Source organism: Miniopterus schreibersii (genome assembly GCF_964146895.1).
Source record: "Miniopterus schreibersii genome assembly, chromosome: 3".
NCBI classification, from domain to species: Eukaryota; Metazoa; Chordata; class Mammalia; order Chiroptera; family Miniopteridae; genus Miniopterus; species Miniopterus schreibersii.
The window spans coordinates 12,790,603-12,805,536 of NC_138103.1; the positions used below are offsets into that span (position 1 = coordinate 12,790,603).

The 14,934-nt window shown below is 55.4% G+C and overlaps 1 protein-coding gene across 1 annotated transcript; it reads right to left on the reverse strand.

Annotated features, from left to right (window-relative positions):
* Positions 1 to 1,936: 1,936 nt before the first annotated feature.
* On the reverse strand, positions 1,937 to 9,651 carry UBALD1 (UBA like domain containing 1). Its single transcript, XM_081132526.1, has 3 exons — positions 8,742 to 9,651; positions 5,322 to 5,384; positions 1,937 to 4,995 (listed from the first exon to the last, which is right to left on the reverse strand). Exons 1-3 carry the CDS (start codon positions 8,859 to 8,861, stop codon positions 4,639 to 4,641), a joined length of 540 nt encoding a protein of 179 aa, XP_080988652.1. The 5' UTR covers positions 8,862 to 9,651; the 3' UTR covers positions 1,937 to 4,638.
* Between the last annotated feature and the right edge of the window lie 5,283 nt (positions 9,652 to 14,934).

The window sequence follows — 14,934 nt, forward strand, 5'->3', positions numbered from 1 at the left end:
CCCCATCACCATCCTGGCCGGCTTGACCCCTGACATTGAGTGCATTTAGGGGCTCTAGGAAAAGACCCTCCAAACCCCCACACAATCGCCAGAAAAGGGTTTCTCTTCTCTCTCCCCTTCCTCCTCTTGCTCATGGCTTCACCAGGATCCACAGAAAACATCCCCACTAGTATTTGCAACTGTTTTCCCCAGAACTCTGCCAGCAGACTCCCAGCACCTCGTGCTGTGCCACTGACAAGACCTTGACCACCCTGGAAGTCGGCCCTCCCTCCCCCTCCCCTGGAGGATCCAGCACCCCACCCTGAAACAGTGGTGTTCTTTCAAGTCTCATCTGAAATACATATATTGCCCAATCATAAGCTGTGCCTAAGCAACCAGAGACCTTTCCAAATGCAGGATTGGAAACAGCTTTGCCTCAAAATATCTCCTTTTGGCCCAACCCAGGCAACCTCCCCAACACTGACACTGGGAAGTAACCAGAGTCAAAGCCTGTCTGTCCTCAGATGAGTCCTATGAAAAGCCCCTCAGAGACCTCCAGGGCCACAGCAGCCCCACCCACTGGGTTTGGGCGCCAGCCTCAGGAACAGCGTGGTTTTCTTCAGAGGCACAATGTGTTCTCAGAGAGCCCTAGAAAGACCCTGGGGACCCTCAGCAGCCCTGGGAGCGTCCCCATCATCCAGAGAATACTGCAGGGAAACAAGCCCTTCTCTCTAAAGCTGTGTGGAAGAGGAGCCCTGCCTGCCCACAGAAAGCATTTTAGTCACCACTCATCTACCAGGTGCCCCTCCACCCCATGGAGCAGGGCATTTACATCCAAAGCTCCTCGGGGAAAGCAAGATCCCTTTCAGAGATTCCAGCCGATTCCAAGATGGGAGTTGTACACACACACATCCTGGTGGCCAGTGGAGTGAGCTGGCTGGCCAAGGGCAGGCTGGCTGCGTCCCCACTGTGATGGTTGGCTTCAGCCAGCTGTGGCCTTGAGGGAACTTAGGCAATATTACAAATTTCCAAGACAAGCCAGAAGTGAGGCTTTTCATGTAAACTCCTGATTTGAAAATGCTGGCAAATAAAAACACTATGCAAGCCAAACAGCACACATCAGGAGACTGTGAGCTTGCAACCCCCTAAGACAACCACACCTTGTCTTTTAACAGCAGGCCACAGGGCACAGCTATCTCGTCTCCTGGGGAGGCCAGGTCTTCATTCCCACGTGCTGCCACATCCCCTCTTCAGAAATGAGACACACAAAGCTCAAATCGCATTCTTTTAAGCAACATCATGGATGCAAATGGTATTTTTTAGAGTGGAATTTTGGAAACACAGTAATTTGTAGCTCAAACCTGGTGGTCATGTAGGATGTGACCAAGCCCAGAAGAGGCTGGATGTTGAGGTGACAAGGCCGGTTTTCCCAGGAGGTGCCCAAGAGTCACCTGAGATTCAGCTGAGCCTGGCTGTAAATATCTGTTCCATTCATGTACCACCACCTTTGTTTTTAGCCAGTTTACACTTGCCTGTGTAGTGACGGCTATAGATGCCTTCAGTTTTATTCCCGGGCTTGGGGAAGTTAAGGAAGGTTCCTGGTTCTCGGTGTCACATTCAAAGTTTGAGGGCATGTGGCACCTGCGTAGGCACCTCTGGCTCCCCTTGAGTTTGGGCGGCTCACTTCTGCAGCCATTCCCTTGCTTTGAGATACTCAGACAGGGGGCTCCAGACACACCTGGCAGGGCCCCTCTCAGCACTGCTGGAAAGTACCCGAGTCCCCAGGTCAGCTCCAGCCCTGCCTCTGCTTCCTCCTTATCTGGGTCCCACCTTGCCTGGGGCATTTATTAAAAATCAGATCACTGGGTCCTCCTCCAGAACGGTTGCCTCAAGCACTTAGGGGACCCTTATGCTTTGTAAATTTGGTCGTTGGGAAAGGCATGTGTTGGGTCCGAAGCACTTGGGAACTATTTAACCTTTAATAACAGCTTTCACATAATTAACATGCTACAAAGTCCACCCTTTTAAAGTGTGCAATTTAATGGTTTTTAATTTGTTCACAAGTCAATCACCAATATCCTGGGTGTTTAAAACTATACTGTCAGGGTCTCCCCTCCTGAGATTCTGACACTGTGGGACCAGGGTCTGGGGGTGCTTCTTTTTGGAGCTCCCAGGAGGCTCTGCTGTGCAGCTAGCCATGGGACCAGTTCTGAGCACGGGCTTCTCCATAGGGAAGGGGGGGACAAATTGCCATGTCTAGACATTTTGGTTGTCACAACCGAGGGGTGCTACTGTCATCTAGTGGGTAGGGGCTGGGATGCTGGCCAATACCCCACAGTGCACAGGTGCCCCCATGGTACACGTTGATCCAGCACCAATGTCCACAGTGCCCAGGCTGGTAAAACTGTGTCTACAGGAACCTCAAGTCCCTTCCAGCCTAATGTGACCCCCTGGGACTTCCAGGCCCAGCCCACATGGTCCCCAGAAACAGAAATGGGCCTCACCTCCAACAGACCAGCACTGGCCTAAGGTCTGATCTCTAGCAAGCCCCAGGTGATATTGCTGGTCTGAGGACCACACTTTGAGCAGTGAGGGTGTGGTTCATGTACAGACCACACAGGGGCCAGCCTGGGGTCGGGCCCCTGTTGTCTCCAGAACAGCAAATTCTAGACGGTACAGTCTCCTGTGGTTCCAAAGCACACAGCCACCCCAGTAATCAGCTCACTAGGAGAGCCCAGGCATGTTCACCCCACAAAGCTGATAAGCCAGAAAAGCTTGCCCCTGCAAAGCATTTTCCTACCACTTCAAGAGGGAGTGTGCCAGTTTCCTGAGAATTTTCTTCCACCCAAAAGAATGAAGCAGAGCTGTGAACTCTCTGGACTCTGAGGCTGTTGGAAAGTGAGGACACACTTTCAGGATGTAAGCAACAACTCAAGTGGGGGCCCAGAGGTCGGTCTTCAGCGACAACCAGAGTAAACAGTCATCCCAGGTGAGCTTTGTCAAGAGCCTGTCCAGGTTTTAGCAGGGCGGAGCAAAGCTGGGCAGTGGCACCGTTGTCAGAAAGCACAGCCCCATCCCTGGGAGCAAAAGAGCACTGGTGGTGGTGAGTGCTGAGATGTATCAGGCAGGAGGGCTTCTGAAATAGAAAACTCTCCAACCCAGGAGCAATCCACATAGGACTCAGGTGCCAACGGGCGGGTTTTCCCCGAACATGGAGGTCTTCTGGTGAGTAACTGCAGAGGGCCCCAGGGACCCACTCCCCCGGTGTGGACAGCCTAGGGCACTATGGAGCATCTGGCTTTTTCCTTGGGGCTAGAGCAGGTACCTGCCCCAGCCCAGTTCAGAAGCAGCCTGGATCCAGTCTGTTGCCCCTGTGTGGCCCGTCACCTTAGTGACCGATAGTTTGAACACTGGTTGGACTCTGCCCCAGCCTGGTCCTGTCCCTGTCACTAGCCCCCACTGGCTCTGCATTCAAGCCTGCTGACTACAGACACTGTGGCCTGTGCCTCCCCGGGGGAGGGCCCTGGCTTCCCCCAGGCACTTTTGCTGGAGGCTGGGCTTGAGGGACCAGCCCTCAGCCAGCCACTGGGGCCCTGAGACAGGAAGAAAGGTCCTTATGTGAAACTCGGGCAGACCGGAAGGCAGTTAGCCCTGGAGGTCGGCATCCCTCTAGCCAGGAAGGGGGAAGGGTGGGTAGATAGAGGCTGGGATTCTGGGAACACAGGCCAGAAACTAACTTCATGGGAAAAGCCTTGGGTAGGCAGGAAGATTCCAGAGTATGTTGTGGTTGAAAAGACAGCAACACACAGGAGCAGTGTGGAGCCAGGCGGGACTGGAGGGTAGCCCTCTATTCTGGGCTCAGTTTGCGTCCTTCCCCCCACCCCCCCCACAGAGCCAGCTGGCAGCAAAACTTAGGATAAGAGGCAAGACCACAGAGCCTGGTGGTGGTTTGGAACTCTTTCTTCTCCTTTGTTAAAAGGGGTAAAGGAAACGGGCATGGGGTACCCCCGGGCTCTGGGCGAGGCATGCAGGCAGTCCCAGCAGGCAGGCACTGGGGGATGGGTGGGAAGAGTCCTGGAGTTTCCCACAATCCTTTTCTCTGCAGGGATCAGCAAGGCTGGCTGCTGAGGGGGTAGGGAGGGGAGAGGGCCCTGGGGAGGGGGGCGGCGGGCAAGGGGCTCAGGGGCTCACTCTAACATGCAAAGTCCAGCTGCCCCATAAACTAGGTTGCTTCTTGAAGAGTGACATACGTATAAATACACAGACACAGCCACACGCACACATGCGGAGAAGGCTCTGCATTCCCAAGGGTGGGGATATAGGCCTGCAGGCCCCTAGGAGCTCCAAGGCAGGAGCCTGGCAAGTCTCCGAAGCCTCCTGAGGTGGGGTGAGTCCTCTGGGGAAGGCTGCTTGGTCTCTTTAAGTTCTGTCCACCAGCACCCAGATGACTCTGAACCAAATCCATGCAAGCTGGGTGCCACGTGCCTGCACTTCTGGGTACTCGCAGGCAGCCTGTGTGCTGGCACGGGGGTCCAGTCTCTCCCCTCCAGGGCTCCAGGGAATGGGGGTGCAGACAGAGGAAGGTAAAGGGGGCCAGCGGAGATGTCTTCTCCCCCGCCCCACGGGGTCCTGGCCTCCGGGAGGGGGGAGGGGCCTCCCTTATCTCTCTGCCTCCATGGCAGGGTGGGCCCTTGGTTCTGAGGCGGCCTGTTGGGGGGCCAGGGGTGGCCAGTCTGATGCCGGGGAAGGGGGTGCTGGAGTCCACAGAGGCGGCTGCTGCGGCTGGTGGTGCTGTGGCCCCCCTGGGGGTGAAGCCACCATTGGCCAGCTGGGCGCTGCAAAGCTGCTGGTGGCGGTGGAGTGGGGCAAGTGTGGCGGGGGCGACGTTGCTGTGGCAGCCATTGGGCTGCCACTGCCACCACCATGGAAGCTCTCAGAGGCCTTGAGACGGGAGAACATGGTGAGGGCATCGGGGAAATTGGGGGGCGTTGCGGGGGTGTTGGCAGGAGTGCACATCTGTGGGGAGGAGAGCAGAGAGGGAGGGGTGAGCACTCTTTCTGGGAGGCCCCCAATTTCCCACTGGCTCCTAGTTGGAGACACATGCCCAGCCTCTGTTGGGAGATTTTGAGCCCCTCCCTTAGATGTACCTGTCCCCCTGACCCCCATCCACCAGTCAGGGGCTCACAGAGGAAAAGTGGGGCACTGAGATGGGCAAGCCCACTACACCTGCTGGTAGCTCTGACAAGGTCCGGTCCCAGTGGCCCCTCCACAGCCAAGAGCCACTGCAGCTTGAACTGGGAGACCCCTGCATAGCTGCCCCTGAGGCCGCAGAGGACACTTACCATCTGGTGGTGGTGGTGACTGTAGGGGATGTTGGTCTCCTGGAAAAAGGCGCTGAGGGCCGTCTGTGGGAAGAAAAGCCCAAGCTTACCGTCAGCGCCCTGCCTGGCCCTGCTGCTGCCCTCCTTCCCAGGATCTTTGGGACTTTGTGCGGCCTTGGGCCTAACGAGGGGGAGAGGTGAATCGAGGCAGAGTGCCTGTCACCACTCAACCCTTATCACCTCCCAAGGAGGCACCCTGGACCCCCAGACAGGTATGGTGGGTAATGAAGACCCTCATGCCACTGTCTGCCACCTGGACATCAGGTGCCTCCAGTTTGCACATACCTGGTGTCAGCACTGCCACCTGGGAGGCAGGCAGCACCCTCACCAGTCTCACAGGGAAAGGCCTCCTGGAGACCACAGCCCAAATCCATGGGTGTAAGCCCCTACTCCTCTCTGAGCCTGTTTCCTCATCTCTGAGCCAGGGGATGGCAAAGGCCCCTAGGTGTCAAGTCTGTGACCCACCTGTCCCTCTCCTTGGCTGACCAAGGGACTCTGCCCTGGTGTCAGCCTCAATTTCTCCATCTGCACCACAAAGAGATTGAACTAGGTGGATTCCAGGTTCCCCTCCCTTGCAACGGTGACCTCCTAAGAACTGTGTTCCAGCTGGGAGAGCCAGAATTAGGTAGGATGGTCTGGGTTTGCACTCCCTGCCCAGCTCACCTGAGTCTTCAGCAGAATGTTCTCAAGGTGACAGAGCAGGAGGATGGCAGAGGTGGGGTTTACACCCAAGACTGTGAGGAAAGGGGGATGAGAACTGGCCTGGGTCAGACCAGCTCATCTGGATGCCCTGGGGGACTGGAGTGAGGGGGCTCCAGTGTGGCCTCTGGGAGCGCCCAGGGAAGTGCTGGTATTTGGTGTGTCCTGGCTCAGCCCCTGCAGGAGGGCTTCGAAGAAAAGGAAACCAGCTTCTCTTGCGAAAGTGCTGGGTGAGGGAACCCATCAAGTGTGTGAAGGGTCCGCCAGGCCCTACCAAGTCTCGGGCCCAGCTCTAAGCAGCCCCTGCCACTCTGCCCACCATAACCACCCCCTCAGACTGGTCCCCCACAGCCCTGCACTGCCCATCCCCTTGCCTGCCCCCAACATACCCAGAAACCCAACCTGGCTCCCGGGGCTTCCCTGGGATTTTTGTAATTTTCTTAAAAGTAAAATCAAATGAATTATTCTGGGCATTTCCTGCTGCAACACCCCCGCCCATGTCTCCAAATAGGTGTGGGAACTAGGGGAAGGGGGGCACTGGTCTCTAAGCACCTCCTCGTGACCCCCAGCCCCACCCCTGGAGCCCCAGGGACACACCCAAATCATTCTTCTCCCAAAAGTAGCTCCAAAGGCCACTGAGTGTTAGGATTCCAGGGAGAAACATGGGCCCCACCCCTTAAAATAGACAGAGGTTCCCCCTCCCCCTGCAGCTTCTGTCCCCATTAACACCTGAATCAAAGAGAATGACCCAAAAAGACAGCCTCCAGTTGGCTGGGTCAGACCCTCAGCCAGTAAGCTGCCAGCTGGGGTGTGGAAGGCAGAAGGGGGTTAGCCATAAGGAACCTCTCACTCTCACACTGAGACCTAAGGTTTGGTTGGGGGTTCATGACCTGTTTTCACCTTAAGTGAACCTTCCTAGTATCCATATCCCTGATTTACAGATGGTGAAACTGAGACTCAGGGACCCTGGGGCCATCAGAGCCCCCAGTCTACAAACTGCTTTTGACCCTGCTGGGATCAGAGTCTCCAGGCATTTCAATCCTCAAAACTACATTTTCAATTCCTATGATCTAGCAACACCAGCCCGCACTGCCTCAGTGACCATCAAGCTGTTGCCAGGCTCTGTGGGCTGGGCTGAGAGTGCCAGCCCACTGGACACCTGCCTGCTTAGCCCCAGGCAGAAAGGGAGCCATGTATGCAGATGTGGGACTCAAGCAAACTGCCATGAATGTGGTTTTGCAAGTTTTGCCACATCCAGCCCCAGACACAAACGGGCCGATTAGGGAGCTTCCTGCAGGGGGGGCCTGTCAGCCCTGGGGGTGGCGGGGGCATTCACCCCTTAGAGGTCAACTCTCACCCCCAAGGTACAAAGGGAAAAACTGAGGCCAGAGAGGGGACGGGACATGCCCAGAGAGAGAGGATCTCCTGGTGTGAGGGCTTTCTCCTGGTAGAAAGCAAGGATCCTTTGGGTGGATAGGCCACTGCCTCTTCAGACTGTCCCAACCTGCGGAAGGGAATTCGGATCCCTTCCAACCCCAGGAAGCTCCCCTGGCTCCTGGTCCCTCCTGCAAGCCCAAACACCTTCCCTAGGCTAGCTTCCCATGGGAAATCGAGCTCTTGGGCCCCTGCTGGACACAGGCGCTACAACTGGCTGGGGCTGGGCCCTTACACCTGGTGAGGAACAGAGCTCAAGGAGCTCTGGCCTCATCCCTAGATACTACTGTAGACTTTTTCTGGGACAGGTAGGTTTAGGAAGGTAGCTTCTTGGCAGCACAAGCCTGGGCACTAGAGCTCTATGGGTCGGGGAGGCCTGAGGAGGGGAGTGAGGGCTAGACTGGGGCAGTCCCACCTCCTGCCCAGCTGGCTGAAAGCTACTGAACCGCACACCGCGCCTGCACCGTGCAGGTACAGTCCCCTGCCAGCACAGAAAAGGGCCCCAAGACAGCACTGTGCACTCGGGTGTACACGCATGGGCACTAGCTGTAACACCGCGACGTGTATGTGCATGGAGCACACACCCCGCACCCGCGCGCCCCAGGTGGACTGCGTGTTTACACACGCCAACATGCGCACACGCAGCGTGGCGCGTGCGTAAATACAAATGCACATGTACGTTGGCACACGCGCCACTGGGCTGCCCATCAGGCACGCAGACCCACACACGGGGCGACTCCGCCCGTGGACCCCAAGGCTCTTCAGCCCCAACCCCGCGGCTCGGGGAGGGGGAGATGAAAGGGGGGCAACGCGTGTCCCGCTCCGCCTAGGCCTGGGGCGTCCTCCTTCCGGCCGCCCTCCCCACTGCCTGTCCGGGCCCGGGCGCCGCCCCGCCCTGGCCTTGGTAGGAACAAAAGTGGGGGCCCCGCATCCCCACCGCCCGGGAACTTGGGGTCCGGGATTCGGGGGTCCCGGTGGGGGTGAGGCCCCCTTCCTGCCCACCCAGCGCGGGCAGCGTTTCCGGGGGCCGCCTAGACGCTGCCTCGCCGACGGGCCCGACCCGCACGCCGCGTGAGCGCGCTGAGGCCCGGACCCGAGCGCACGATCGCCGGACACCGGGCCCAGTGCACGCCCCCCGCCCCCGGGCCGGCCCCAGCGGAGCGCCCGCGGCACGTGTCCCCACCGCACACGCTCCGCGGGACGGGCGCCCAACCCCAGTCCCTGGCTCCCCGGGGCTCGGCCGCGCACCTCGAACTGCCAGTGGGCCGCCTGCAGCAGCTGCTTCGCCTGGTCGGCCGCACAGCCGGCCGTCAGCACGAACTGGTTGATCATGACCTGGTGCTTAAGCTCATCCATGTTCACGGACATGGCGCCACCAACGCCGCGCTGCCCGCTCCGGCCTCCCGCCGCCGCCGCGCGCTCCTCCGCTTCACGCGTCCACCATTAGCGAGCCGGCTCCGGCTAATACAAATATTTACTGTGCGGCTCTGACTCACCGAGCCTCGCCTCGCTCCGGGGCTGCGGGGGGCATGCTGGGAGATGTAGTCCGCACCGCGCCCGACAGCGCTCCATTGGGGGCTGCGGGCCGAGTTGTCCGAGGCTGGGCACCTACTGTGCGCAGAAGCGGGCCGTAACGAGAGCGGAGCACCCGCACCCCAGCCGTGGCACTAACCGGGCCCGGAAGGCAGAGGCCACAGGGGTCTTTATCAAGACCCTGGGGAGCCCGGGTGTGGTTGGCATCCCTGTGTTGAGTGGGCGCACCCTTGGGGAGGAGAGCCCTAGCAATTTTGGCAGAAATCGGCAGCACTAGGCCGCGGGGCCCCTAAGGTCTGGCATAGAGTAAGCGTCTATATCCGTTCAGTAAATAAATGAATCTGCCCTTTAGGACTCTGCTCAAAATCACCGCCTCCAGGAAGCCTTCCGAGTCTCCCCAACTCCCCGGGCGCATCATGCACTTGGGAAGCGCGTCCCTCCCCGGCCTGGCGCTCGGCCAAGTGCACAGTAGGCTCAAGGAACTCCTGGGGTTAGGTAGGTATGGGGCCCGGGATGGGCAGGCAAAGCAGGCAGTCTGTTGCCTCAGGGTTCCTTCCCTGCGGCGCTCGCACTTTCCCACGCAAAATCCGGTGAGCTTTGCCTGAAATCTCGCCCGTAACGTCCCGGCGCCAGGACCGCGCGGAGCCAGTTCCGGAAAGGCTCCGAACTCCTATACCCAGAATGCCTCAGTTTATTTGCAAGTTTCGGTCCCGAGTGACGTCAAGTGAGTGAGGCCGCGCCTCGGCCAATGTGAGACCGCGGGGTGTTAGGACCTGGCCATATTAGGTAAACAAAGCTGGTGGCCCAATGAGGCGGCGTCTGGGGCGGACGCTGGGTCGAGGCCCGCTGGAGGGGACGGGGGGAGTGGTGTCACGTGGCGGCCGGGGGCGGGGCTGGAGAGCGCTGGGGTGGGGCGTCCCGAGCTGTGTTTACAGCTCTTCACATGCCGCTTCCGGTTGATGTCCTGGCACTGGCGGGAGGGGGGTGCGGGTCGCAGGCTCTGAACGGGGACCAGGGCGGGGAGTCGAGGAGAAGCCCCGGGAGGAGGAGTGGCTGGGTCACCTCCGCTCTGAATGACCTTGCCCGGGTCCCTCGTGCTTCTTGGGCCCCAGTTTCATTTGTTGAGCAATATTTATTGGGTCCTTACTGTGTACCAGGCTCTGACGTCGCCTGGGGACTGGATTAGGGGCCGGGGTGGGGGTTGGGGGGCCTCATACTAGTCGGGGTCGAGTAGGGGACTGTAGTGCTCGCTCTCTAGTGCTCTTCCTGGGTCCCTCAAGCCGTCCAGGGGTTCTGACTTTGGTGAGTGGGGGGAAGAGAATGGGGGACATATGGACAGGGCCTGAAAAGTTCCAGAGTTGTGAGGGGCAGGGGAAGCTGGGGCGCTGGTATAGGTGGGGGAGGGAATAGAGCCCTGCTACAGTGGGGAGCTTGGCCCATTGGCTGAAATATGACTCAGTGTCCCCTTCCAGTGGGCGCTTCAGCCCTGGAAGTCACCTGTCCACTTCGGAAATAAAGTTTCTGTCTCTTTTCTGCCTTGTGGGGATCATTCAGTGTCCACCATTTTTTGCAAACCCTGATGGTGCCAGGAGATTTCTGCTCTTGTTAAGAAAGGCCCCGCAGCTTTGCAAAGCATCATAAGCAGGAGTTAATGTGGGCAAAGTGCTCAGCACAGGATAAGCAGCTCTGATTATAGTTACTGTTATCACTGGGACAGCAACAGGGCATGGTGGAAGGTGAGCACGTTCTGGAGCCAGACAAACCTGGATGCCAGTCTTGACTGCCGCTTAATGACTCTTGGGCAAGTTACTCTATCTCTGAGCTTCAGTTTCCTCATTTGTAGAACTGAAGGTGAGAGCCAGGAGTTCTCCCAGGACTGCTATGGAGAAGTAATGCCAGAGAGGTGCTCAGCATGGGCCTGGCATTCAGTGAACCATTTCTGGCACTCACCTCTTTGCCTAGTCTAGTGAGTCCAAGCTCCATTTTACAGAAGAAGCAGCTGAGGCTAGAATCCAGGCCTCCTTACACTTTTGCCATTGTTCAGATCCAGTGGAGAAGAGCAAGCACCCAGTGGGCCAGCAGGGTATGTTTCTGGCAAGGGAGGGTGAGCATTGGCAGGGCCCACTGGGGGCTTTTCTTGCTGAGGGAGGCAGGAAGTACCTTCCCCCACCCTCATCTAGGCACCTCTCAGGTACCTGTACAGGCTTGTCCAGCCCAGACCTGGGTGGGGCAGGTGGGGCTAGCAAGAGCAAAGGTCACCCCTCTGGCCCCCACAGCCCCCCAGCTGGCTTGTTTTCCCAGGAGCAGCAGTGAAGTACAAAACCTTGTTTTCAGCCAGGATCAGCCTGGCTAGAAAATGGACTTTGGATTTCTTAGCAGGCTCAGATGGGGCTTGCTTACTGAAGCCAGTAGATGGGGGAGGGGGAGTAAAAGGTTTTTCAGGTGGTGCCCTAATCTTTTTTGAGGTCTAGGGAGGTGAGGGCCTTGCCAAAGTTGGCATAGCCAGTTTGTAGAGGCTCAGCGTCCTGGCGGTCTCAGCATCCCTTGGCCGCCTCCTCCCTACCTCCATTCTTTCAGTCACTACACAGATGTGTTTATCAGACATATACTGAGTGCCTGGCTCTGGGAGCACAAGAATGAATAGGCTAGAATTCTGTCCTCTCAAGAGACTTGAGAAGAAGTGTAGACTTGAGGGACTCACCCCGAGAGGCCATGAACTGTGCCTAGGGTCTTTTTATTTATTTTTTTAATATATCTTTATTGATTTCAGAAAGAGGAAAGGAGGGGGAGAGAGAGAGATGGAAACATCAATGATGAGAGAGTCATTGATTGAGCCCGCAACCCGGGCATGTGCACAGACTGGGAATCAAACCCGGATCGCCTGGATCCTAGGTCGACGCTCAACCGCTGAGCCACGCCCGGCGGGGCAAGGGTCTTTTTATTTTTTTTTTATTTTTAATCCTCACCCAAGAAGTGAGGATATTTTTTTCCATTGATTTTTAGAGAGAGAGGTAGGGAGAGGGGGGAAAGAAAGAGTGGAAAGAGAGAAACATCAGTGTGAGAGAGACACATCGATTAGTTGCCTCCTCCATACACCTGGACCTAGGGTAGGGATCAAACCTATAACCCAGGTAGGTATGTGCCCTTGACGGGGAATCAAACCCATGACCCTCCAGTGCACAGGCCGACGCTCTAACCACTGAGCATGCTGGCCAGGGCTAGGGTCTTTTTTTATGTTTCAAATGACCCAGTGCTGTCTGAGTGAGGGGGCACTGAGGTCTGGCTACTGCCTCCCTCCTGATCTCTGTTCCCATACTCTTCCCTTTACTTGATTCTAGCCACACTGGCCTTTGAACTCATGGATCATAACCAGCTCTGTGCTGCCTCAGAGTCTTTGTCCATGCTGTTCCCCTTGCCTGGAACCTGGCTTACCCCCTCAGATTTACCTGGTTGGCTCTTACTTATATTTTAAGTCCTAGTTTAAATGTCACCTTCTCAGAGATGCCTTTCCTGACTCCCCTATCAATAGTAGGTCTCTCTGATTATTTCATTGCATCTCACTCCATTCCCCCACAGTACCCACCACATCTTCTTGTATTTATACACTTTGTAACTTTTTAATAAAGTTTTAAAAATTGATTTTAGAGAGAGAGAGGAGACGGGAAAGAGAAACATCAATTTGTTCTTCCACTTATTTATGCATTCATTGGTTGATTCTTTTTTTTTTTTTTTTTAAACATATCTTTATTGGTTTCAGAGAGAGGAAAGGAAGGGGGAGAGAGAGAGAAACATCAATGATGAGAGAGCCATTGATTGGCTGCCTAGTCTGCAACCTGGGCATGTGTATGTGCTCTGACCAGGGATCAAACCTGTAACCTTGCCATATCAAGACAACACTAACCAACTGAGCTCCAAGGCCAGGGCCTTTAACTTTTCTCATCTGTTTCCTCACTATCCTGCAGGCTCCATATCTGGCGGTTTCTCCGTTTGATCCCTAGTGCCTGGCTCTTTGCCTGTCACATAGGAGCTGCATGATAAATATTTGTTGAATAAGTCAATCAGTCAAGATTTTGGTAGTGGAACTAGTACCAAATCAGAATGAACCTGTCTCCCAGTGGGCCATGGATAAGCACAGAAAAATATACCACAAGTCCAAAGCTCTATTAGGAGGAATGCTTAATTAATCAAACACCCAGCCCATGGAGATGACTCCCTTGCCCAGGATCCATAAGGAGGACGTGCTCTTAGGATTATTTTTCAGTGGGAACATCAGAGTCCTCAGTATTCTCCCTCCCTCCCCACAAAGAGGGAGGCTGGTAAATTGAATGCAGTGTTGGTATATCTATGTGTGTATATATACAAATATTATGTGATTCAACAGAAAGAAATTTAAGATAAGAGAAGAAAGATCACATGGAGTAGGGGTGTCTTCAGGCCCATCTGGGGGCAAGAGATATGAAATCTGGCACATTGGTGCCTTCCTGTCTCTGAGGTGGCAGGGAAATGTGCTAAAAGGAGCAGCCTTGTTCAGATTCCAGCTTTACCACTTATAGACTATGTGACCTGAGTGGGGTACTTCACCTCTCCCAGCCTCACTTTTCTTTTCTGTAAATTGGGAATGAAAATAGAACTGACATTAGGGAATTAAGTGAGAATATGTGCAAAGCCCTCAACACAATGCCTGGAACATAGTAGGTGCTCAGTAAAAAGGGATCTTGGTTGTGGAGTGGAGAGATTTAATTTGGTTCTCCCAAGACATGGCCTCTCCCTCACAATTATCCAAGTCGTTCACTTCCTTTATTAGTTTTGGCTTCCTAGTCCTCTGACAATAGAATGTTGTATTCTGAATTCTGGCCTTTAGAAAGGTATAGTACTCATTTTAATGTGGACTGTGGTGAGTTTATCATTTGAGACTTTTAGCCAGCTGCTACCCTCCTTAGTTGCTTTCTTTCTTTTTTTAAAAAAATGTCTTTATTGATTTCAGAGAGAGGAAGGGAGAGGAAGAGAGCGAGAAACATCAATGATGAGAATATCATTGATCGGCTGCCTCTTGCACAGCTCCCACTGGGGATGGAGCCTCTGACTGGGAATAGAGCAGTGATCACCTGGATCATAGGTCGATGCTCAACAGTTGAGCTATGCTGGCCCGGCCTTAGTTGCATTTCTTGATACAGCAGGCTCTACTTGGGAAGTCATTTTCTTCTAGGAACCCTAGTTTCTCAACTGAAAAGTAGGTAAAAACCCAGCCCCGTGTTTCCTGCTTACTGAGTTTTGTGTAAGTCAAAAGACAGGAAAGTTCATTGCAACCTGTGAAGCTTTAATTCTGATCCTCTATGAGGACCTCGGTTCTTCATGCTTCAGTTTCCCTATCTGCCTCGACTGCCTCTTTTTGGGGGGGTTGGGCTTCAAAATGATGTCTTCAAAGTAATTGTTCTGGAGGTGGAGCCAGGGAGATGCCTAGAGTTCTGGAAACAGCTAAGGCAATCCCTTGGCTTCCTCTTTGAGCGCCTCTCCAGGTAAGCTTGGAGTGGCAGGTAAATGTGTGCCCTCTGCTGGCCGGGGCAGGAGATAAACCCTGGGAAGTGGGGAGAACCATGGTGGCGCAGGGAGATGTTTCAGAGAGGAGTAAATGGAAGGGGATAACTAGAAGGATCCATATGTGAACAGATCACGAGGGGGCTAAACAGTTCCCATGTTAGTGCTGCGCTTGGAATGCAGACGGAAGGACAATCTGCGGTGCGGTTGATGGTTCCGCCTCTCTGGATTCTGGTCCATTTGGTTTGTCCAGGAGCGCTTGTCAACAACTTCAGAGGACCCGGGCGAAGAGCGTCCTGGGAAATGTAGTTAAAAGGCGTGCTCTGCGCGCAGCAGTCCGTTGCCTTCGGAGGCGAGGGGACTCCATTTCCCA